This window comes from Urocampus carinirostris, chromosome 19 (assembly GCF_059441175.1).
Source record: "Urocampus carinirostris isolate Australia breed hairy pipefish chromosome 19, RoL_Ucar_1.0, whole genome shotgun sequence".
Taxonomy (NCBI): Eukaryota; Metazoa; Chordata; class Actinopteri; order Syngnathiformes; family Syngnathidae; genus Urocampus; species Urocampus carinirostris.
In genome coordinates this window covers 23,794,256-23,803,467 of record NC_142367.1, presented here as the reverse complement: position 1 = coordinate 23,803,467, position 9,212 = coordinate 23,794,256, and the positions used below count along the sequence as shown (strand labels likewise).

The window sequence follows — 9,212 nt, the reverse complement described above, 5'->3', positions numbered from 1 at the left end:
TGTCCCCGTGTGCCCTGCGATTGGCTGGCAACCAGTTCAGGGTGTCCCCTGCCCGATGATTGCTGGGATGGGCTCCAGCACCCCCGCGACCCTACTGAGGATAAGCGGTGCAGCTGATGAGATGAGATGGGGAATATATCTATTTATACATTTATTTCTACATATGGCAGAATCAATCCTTCATGATCTTGCATAAGTGTTCACCCCCTCTCCCTCCAGGGGCGCTTTCTCCGACGGGAACGTCTCCTACGGGATCGAACCCGCGGGCGAGGTGAGTCCCGATCGAATGAGATCAAAAGACGAGAACCGGTCCGAAAGGGAAAAAAAAGAGCGTAATGGATCTCGGGTAATGGATCTGGATGACACGGAGGAGCGAGGCGGATCGATAGCAGCCCATCTTCACAATGGCCCCCCCACTAATAGCGGTCCTGGGCTTTATATGTCGGATTTTCATAAAGAATTCATCGGCTGTTACGGCCGCCCGTTGAGCGATCGATCGATGAATTATGCATCGGTCCGGCTCTCTCGCGTAGCAGCAAGATTGAGAAATTGGCATGAAATGGAATGCAATGTTGGCTTTTGTTTTGCAGGCCGACCACCTCGTGTATCGCATGCCCGGCGCCGACCTACTCCGGTTTCCAGGTAGGACGACACCGTCCCGGGGTCGGTTTCCGAGGGGGGGTGCGGAAATGTTAAATTCGAGAAGAAACCGATAAAAAAAAATATTTGGGTTGCTGTGTGATGGGTTTAAAGTTTAGGACGATGTTTTGCTACTTCTTTTGAGCCAAGTCAAAAATTAAATCAAATCATGTTTATTTGTAAAGGGCTGCACAGACCACAGATTATTGCAAACTACTATTATGACAGCATCCCCTGATCTAAAACCGACATGAGGGCAAGGAAAAACTCAAAAACCTCCACATGTGGAAAATTCAGAAACCTTGAGAAGGGACAGTCTCAAAGGACTGCACAGACCACAGACTATTGCAAACTACAGACTATTATGACAGCATCCCCTGATCTAAAACCGACATGAGGGCAAGGAAAAACTCAAAAACCTCAACAGGAGGAAAATGAAGAAACTTTGAGAAGGGACAGTCTCAAAGCCCTTAAAATAATTGCAAACTACAGACTATTATGACAGCATCCCCTGATCTAAAACCGACATGAGGGCAAGGAAAAACTCAAAAACCTCAACAGGAGGAAAATGAAGAAACTTTGAGAAGGGACAGTCTCAAAGCCCTTAAAATAATTGCAAACTACAGACTATTATGACAGCATCCCCTGATCTAAAACCTCCATGAGGGCAAGGGAAAACTCAAAAACCTCAACATGAGGAAAATGAAGAAACCTTGAGAAGGGACAGTCTCAAAGGGCTGCACAGACCACAGACTATTGCAAACTACACCATCCAACTCCAGTATTCGGTTTCTTTTCGGTTCCCGTCCTCACGTTCCCGTCCTCACGTTCCCGTCCTCACGTTCCCGTCCTGCTGCCTCCACCTTCATTTGTCTGCTCTTGTGGCTCCTGCGCTATTGATTCTTTTCCGGAGATCAGTGCACACAAAACACACACCGGATGCTTTAAGGTCTCACTCAATCTCTTTTTCTCTCTCTTGTTCTTTCCCTCTCCCCATCTTTCTCTCCATCTTTTTCCGTCTTCTTCTTTTGGCCTCTCTTGCTCTCTCTTTTGGGCTTGCTCACTTTGTGTCTCTCTGTTTTTCTTGATTTTCTCTTGGTATCTTGCATTGCTGTCTGTCGGTCACGCTCTTTTTTTTTCTTCTGTCTCTCTTGCTTTCTCTCTTTCTTTCTCTCTCACTCTCTTTCTCTCTCTCTTTCTCTCTCTCTTTCTGTCTCTCTTTCTGTCTCTCTTTCCCTTTTTCTCTTTCTCTCTTTCTCTCTCTCTCAATTGATTTCTGTCTCTCTTGTTCTGTCGCTTTCTCTGTCTCTCTCTCTCTCTCCCACTTTCATTTTCCTTCTCACTTGATTTCCCTCTCTGTTTCTCTCTTTATGTCTTTCTCTTTTTCTCTCTCTCTCTTTCTCTGTCTTGCTGTCTGTCCATCTTCTCTCCCAATTTATTTCTGTCTCTGTCTCACTTTTTCTCTTTCTTTCCCTCTCTTTCTCTTTGTGTTTCGCTCTCTTTCTCCTTTTCTCCTCTCTCTCTTTCTCTGTCTCTTTGTGTCTCTCTGTCTCTCTCTCTCGTGCTCTCTCTCTCGCTCTCTCTGTCCATCTTCTCTCCCATTTTATTTATGTCTCTGTCTCACTTTTTCTCTTTCCCTCTCTTTCTCTTTGTGTTTCGCTGTCTTTCTCCTTTTCTCTCTCTCTCTCTTGCTCTCGCTCTCTCTTGCTCTCGCTCTCTTTCTCTGTCTCTCTGTGTCTCTGTCTCTCTGTCTCTCTCTCTCTCTGTCCATATTCTCTCCCAATTTACTTCTGTCTCTCTGTCTCACTTTTTCTCTTTCTTTCCCTCTCTTTCTCTTTGTTTCGCTGTCTTCCTCCTTTTCTTTCTCTCTCTCTTGCTCTTGCTCTCTTTCTCTGTCTCTCTGTGTCTTTCTGTGTCTCTGTGTCTCTCTCTCTTTCTGTCTCTCTCTTTCTGTCCATCTTCTCTCCCAATTTATTTTTGTCTCTCCGTCTCACTTTTTCTCTTTCTTTCCCTCTCTCTCTCTTTGTGTTTCTCTGTCTTTCTCCCATTCTCTCTCTCTCTCTTTCTCTCTTTTTCCTTGTCACTTGATTTACCTCTGTCTCTCTCTCTCTTTCTCATTTTTTTTCACTTGCTCTCTTACTATCTCTTTCTTACCCACTTTCCGTGTGTCTCTTTTTGTCTCTCTGACTCTCTTTTTCTTGCTCCCTCAGATTCCCATTTCGGCCGAGGAGACGGGAAGAGGCGAGACGACCGCTCGAGACGATCCAAACGACAAGTCGGTCACGGATAATCCACGAGCCGATAGATTACAAAAAACGAAAGGGGATAACGGCAACGGCATTAATAGCCGTGTCCACTCTGTCGCCCCCTGCAGGTTCGCCGAAATCAGCGCACAGTGCAGACGGAGACGAAATACATCGAGCTGATGGTCGTCAATGACCACGAGCTGGTGAGGTCTGAAAAATCCATTCCTTTTTTTTTTTCCAAAAGACGTTTGAGACGTGGACTTCCTTCTCGGCAGTTTGTCCAACTGCGGCGCTCCACCTCTCACACCAAGAACTTTGCCAAAGCGGTGGTCAACATGGCCGACGCGGTGAGTTTCATTCCTTCAGAAGGAAACTTAAAACCCAATGAGGAATATTTCACCACTAGATGGCACTGTGTTTTCTACACGTCTTTTTTAAAAAAGCAGTTCATTATTAGAGTCTCTACTTCTTCCAAAAATTTCACATTTTTACCAAAGAGATCATTTCTTCCTCATGCCATGAGGCTCTTGAACTCCACCCGGGGGAGTAAAAGCCCACATGAAACCCCACCCCCACATTTGCATATTACCCTATTTTTATTACAACGTGTATTTTCCGTGGCACTATTGAAATACTCGTACACGTTATATTGGGTATTTTTGTATTCTATATCTTTTCTTTTATTATTTTATTTTTCAACACAAGGATAATGCTGGAAGTGTGAATTTTCCTATGGGGATGAATAAACTATCTATATCTATCTAGACATCTATCTCAATCTATATCTATCTAGACAGCTATCTCTATCTCAATCCATCTCAATTTATCTTGACAGCTATCTCTATCTATCTCGATCTATCTATCTCGACATCTAACAAGCTATCTCTACTATCTAGACATCTATCTCGATCCATCTCTATCTATCCAGGCATCTATACCTCGATCTATCTATCTATCTTGACATCTATCGATCGATCTTTATCTATCTAGACATCTATCGATCTATCTCTATCTTGACATCTATCTATATATCTATCTATCTCTATCTAGACATTTATCTCTATCTCTATCCATCTCTATCTATCTAGACATCTATCTCTATCTAGACATCTATCGATCTAACTATCTATCTAGACATCTATCTCTATCTAGACATCTATCGATCTGTCTCTATATAGACATCTATCAATCTATCTCTACTACCTAGACATCTATCTCTATCTATATAGACATTTATCAATCTATCTCTACTATCTAGACATCTATCGATCTATATCTATCTATCTCTCTATCTCTATCTATCTAGACATCTATCTCTATCTCGATCTATCTCTATCCATCTAGACATCTATCTAGACATATATCTATCTACTAGACATCTATCTTGACATCTGTCTACCTATCTATCTCTACTATCAAGACATCTACCTCTATCTCTATCTATCTAGACATCTATCGATCTATCTCTATTTATCTAGACATCTATCTCTATCTCGATCTATCTCTATCTATCCAGACATCTATCTGTGACGTACGATCGTTCTATCTCTATCTATCTAGACATCTATTTCTATCTCGATCTATCTCTATCTATCTAGACATTTATCGATCTATCTCTATCGATCTAGACATTTATCGTTCTATCTCTATCGATCTAGACATCTATCGATCTATATCTATCTAGACATCTATCTATCTTATCGATCGATCTCTAGACATCTATCTATCTCTATCTATCTCTATCACTATTTTGGGGAATAATTTATTCAATTTAATACTTTGGTATTGATGCGAAAACAAAATCTAAATTAGACTGTAAAAACATTGACATTTTTTGTATGCAGTTTAGTTTAACCAATTATTTTCCATCTGACAGATTTCTTTACAGGGAAATGTTAAGGCTGTCGTTTTGATGGGTTGAAAGCGGGACCTCTTTAAGAATCTAGCGCAGCACTTTGAGCGAGAGAAAGATAAAACAAATAATGACGAGTGGATCGACCAATATAAGTCTTTGAGGGCCGATATCGTAACAAATGATTAGCATTAAGAGAAGGACGATAACAAATATTTGGAGCCAATATTTGCTGTAAAAGCTTTAAAATTGGCATGAGGATTTTTTAATAAGGCAAAATAACCTCAAAGAATATTTATTACTTTAAACCAAACTTAAAACAACCAACATGACCTAAATTAATTAAAAAAATAAAATAAATGCATCCATTTTTAAACATAGCTGGCAAACTGAAAAGTGTTGGCAGATTGACCACCTAATGTTATGATACCAGCTAATCACTTCCACTTTAGCGTGCTTGATTGACAAATTAATTTCATGATAGAAGCCAAGATATCAGTCTCCTCCTGAAGGTGCCTCTAAATCAAGCCAACTACACTTTTTACGATATATTTTAATCACGAACACGCTTTTCTACCCTGAACTTTTTAAAATGTCAATATTATCAGCGGTATTAATAAATGGTAAATGGTCTGCATTTCTAAAGCGCTTTTCAAGTCCATGCAGACCTCCCAAAGCGCTTTACAATGTGCCTCACACTGACACATTCACACACACCGATAGGGAGTCAGCCTCCAAATGTTTTGAGGATAATCAAGATGCTAAATGCTAAATAGTAAATGGTCTGCATTTATATTGCGCTTTTCAAGTCAATGAAGACCTCCCAAAGCACTTTACAATGTGCCTCACACTGACACATTCACACACACATTCACACACCAATAGGGAGTCAGCCTCCAAACGTTTTGAGGATAATCAAGATGCTAAACGTCAAATGCTAAATGGACTGCATTTATAAAGCGTTTTTCAAGTCAACATTGTGTTTCAATGTGCTTCACACCTACCCATTCACACACTCACACACCAATAGGGTGTCAGCCTCTAAACGTTTTGAGGATAATCAAGATGCTAAATGGTCTGCATTTCTATAGCGCTTTTCAAGTCAATATTGTGTTACAATGTGCTTCACACTCTACCCATTCACACACACACTCACACACCGATAGGGAGTCAGCCTCCAAACGTTTTGAGGATAATCAAGATGCTAAATGGTCTCCATTTCTATAGTGCTTTTCAAGTCAATGCAGACCTTCCAAGGGGCTTTACAATGTGCTTCACACTTACCCATTCACACACACACTCACACACCAATTGGGAGTCAGCCATGAAAGGCGCCCATTCACTCTTACAGGCATGTCAGGACGAATTAGCAGAGCTGCTACTCTAATGTTTTTGTTCCTGCTTGAGTGGGGAGGCCCCGGGTCGATTATCCAATCAGAAGGCACGTCATAGGTAGCGTCTGAGGAGAGAGGGAGAGCGAGATTTGGCCGCAAAAGCTTAAATAAAATTAAAATTTAAAAAAAAAAGGCAGCATTAGCTCAGGAAGTAGAGCGCTCGTCTTGGGATCAAGAGGTCGCAGATTCGATTCCCGGCTCCTCCGTGTTATATGTCGAAGTGTCCTTGGGCAAGACACTGAATCCCTAATGCCCCCAATAAGCAGGTAGTTCCCTTGCATTTACCATTAAAATAACCCAGTTTTGCATGTATTCAAACGGCCTGTCTAATGAATAGAAATGTAGATACCGATATCTGTCAAATTCCCAAATATCGCCCGGCTGATAATCAGTGGACCTCGATCCAAAGGTTCACGAGAGAGAAGCCTGGCCCGATATTGGGGTCGGGCTTAAAATCTTACCTCCCAACACTGTTGAGTAGCGAGCTGGAACCCAAAGACCCGAATAACTCTGCTTTCCAGATCTACAAGGACCAGCTCAACACGCGCATCGTCCTGGTGGCCATGGAAACCTGGTCGTCGGAAAACCGCATCTCGGTGGGCGACGACGCCCTGCTCACCCTGCGCGACTTCATGAAGTACCTTAAGGACAGCGTCCGGGAGCGATCCGACGCCGTGCACCTCCTCTCGTAGGTTTCCCACAACTGGCTTTTAATGACCCGATCTCCATTCAAGCCTCGCTGTCCTCGTGTCCCATAGCGGGAGGACGTTCATGGGCAGCCGCAGCGAAGCCGCTTACATCGGCGGCGTCTGCTCGCTCAACAGAGGCGGCGGCGTCATCGAGGTGATGCCACGCCCTTTTCTGTTTTTCTCTCCTCAAAGCTGACTTTCACTGGATTTTTCGAGTTCAGTTCGGCGCCGCGGGTCCGGTGGCCATCACTTTGGCCCAGAGCTTGGGCCAGAACATCGGAATGCTGAGGAACAAGGACAGGCCTGCTGCAGGTCGGTCCAATCAATTACTGAATGCTTACAAACAATAAAAACGCAGCAACGTGTATGAAAATGCAAATTTTGGAACAATACCAATATTGAAAATACATATATTTTCTTTATCCTCTGCGAAGAATAAAGAATTTTTGTTCCTTGTTTTTGGCTTTGATTTGCGATCCCAGGAGGCTGCAGGTGTCCTGACCCGTGGTTGGGGTGCATCATGGAGGATACAGGGTAAGTGATATTAACAAAGGTAACTTCTTCTTCAAAAAGTCATCTTTCGTGTATGTTCCAGATACTACCTGCCCAGGAAGTTCTCTCGCTGCAGCGTGGACGAATATCTACGCTTCCTGCAGCAAGGCGGCGGCAGCTGCTTGTTCAACAAGCCCAGCAAGGTGAGAGAGAGAGAGAGAGAGAGAGATGCACAGAGTGAGAGAGAGAGAGAGATGCACAGAGTGAGAGAGAGAGAGAGAGAGAGAGATGCACAGAGAGAGAGAGACGCACAGAGAGAGAGACGCAAAGAGAGAGAGAGACTCACAGAAAGAGACGCACTAAGAGAGAGAGAGAGAGAGAGAGAGAGACACACAGAGAGAGAGAGAGAAAGAGAGAGACGCACAGAGAGAGAGAGAGAGACACAGAGACGCACAGAGAGAGAGGGAGAGCCGCACAGAGAGACACAGAGAGAGAGAGAGAGAGGGAGAGACTCACAGATTGAGACAGAGAGACTGAGAGACGCACAGACAGAGAGAGAGAGAGGGAGAGACGCACAGAGAGAGACTGAGAGACGCACAGAGAGAGAGGTAGAGAGAGAGAGAAGTAGAGAGAGAGAGGGAGGTAGAGAAATGTTGAGGGAGAGAGAAAGAGAGAGAGAGAGAGAGAGAGAGAGATATGTAGAGAAATGTTGAGAGAGGGAAAGAGAGAGAGAGAGATGTAGAGTAGAGATGCAGAGTAGAGGGAGATGTAGAGTAGAGAGAGCCTGTGGCTTCAAAAACTCAGTTTTGAGTTTCTTTTTTGAATTAGCCTCTGTAGCCCAGAATTAACAGTACGAAATGTCGCCTTTGAACAGGCAGCTTCCTGTTCCATAGTTATATAAATAGTCATTCCTGCTGTCTATCTGCGTTTCATTGAATTTCGCCACTTTGACATTCAGAACTCTTGGCAGAAATCATGTTTCTGTACTAGACATTTACCATCTGATTTTTTTTTTTTTTTAATGTTAGAAATGGATTTGAATGAGTTCATTTTTATGTCTGTTAAAGCCTATGGCTTCGAATTCAAAGTTTTGAGTTTCTTTTTTGAATTAGCCTCTGTAGCCCAGAATTAACAGTACCAAATGTCACCTTTGAACGGGCAGCTTCCTGTGATACTTCATTAATAAATGGATAGTTATATAAATAGTCATTCCTGCTGTCTATCTGCGTTTCATTGAATTTCGCCACTTTGACATTCAGAACTCTTGGCAGAAATCATGTTTCTGTACTAGACATTTACCATCTGATTTTTTTTTTTTTTTTAATGTTAGAAATGGATTTGAATGAGTTCATTTTTATGTCTGATTAAGCCTGTGGCTTCAAATTCAAAGTTTTGAGTTTCTTTTTTGAATTAGCCTCTGTAGCCCAGAATTAACAGTACCAAATGTCGCCTTTGAACGGGCAGCTTCTGGACCCCCCCGAGTGCGGAAACGGCTACGTGGAAATCGGCGAAGAGTGCGACTGCGGCACGCTGGTGGTAAGCGCCCGCCCCGTCTCCGACACTTTTAATCGAGGAAAGCGAATCGAGCTGCCGTTCCGCTCCGATAGGAATGCGCCCGGGACGGGGCAAACTGCTGCAAGAAGTGCACGCTTACCCACAATGCAATGTGCAGCAACGGCCTCTGCTGCAGGGAATGCAAGGTGGGTCGCTCGTCTCGGATCGCGGTAATCCGATTGGTTGAGCTTCCGCCTTTTGAATTCGCAGTACGAGCTGAGAGGCGTGACGTGTCGGCAGGCCGTCAACGATTGTGACATCCCGGAAACCTGTATCGGAGATTCCAGCCAGGTAATGGATTTTCAGCTGCACTTGACATTTCTTTTGTACGATTTTCAATCAAGTA

General features: G+C 43.3%; 2 protein-coding genes across 3 annotated transcripts in view; both read left to right on the top strand.

Moving 5' to 3' along the window:
* Positions 1–9,212, top strand: part of LOC148347806 (MAGUK p55 subfamily member 3-like) — a 432,473-nt gene that overhangs the window by 21,538 nt on the left and 401,723 nt on the right. The window lies entirely within an intron of this gene.
* LOC148347808 (disintegrin and metalloproteinase domain-containing protein 11-like) overlaps positions 1–9,212 on the top strand; it is a 47,065-nt gene that overhangs the window by 20,065 nt on the left and 17,788 nt on the right. For both annotated transcript variants that reach the window (XM_088323081.1, XM_088323080.1), the window contains 13 exons: positions 220–271; positions 591–642; positions 2,850–2,914; positions 3,014–3,088; positions 3,161–3,232; positions 6,653–6,819; positions 6,890–6,974; positions 7,042–7,132; positions 7,303–7,354; positions 7,416–7,515; positions 8,777–8,848; positions 8,920–9,012; positions 9,077–9,157. In XM_088323081.1, coding sequence (XP_088179207.1) covers positions 220–271; positions 591–642; positions 2,850–2,914; positions 3,014–3,088; positions 3,161–3,232; positions 6,653–6,819; positions 6,890–6,974; positions 7,042–7,132; positions 7,303–7,354; positions 7,416–7,515; positions 8,777–8,848; positions 8,920–9,012; positions 9,077–9,157 — 1,057 coding nt within the window. The remainder of the gene's footprint in view (positions 1–219; positions 272–590; positions 643–2,849; positions 2,915–3,013; positions 3,089–3,160; positions 3,233–6,652; positions 6,820–6,889; positions 6,975–7,041; positions 7,133–7,302; positions 7,355–7,415; positions 7,516–8,776; positions 8,849–8,919; positions 9,013–9,076; positions 9,158–9,212) is intronic.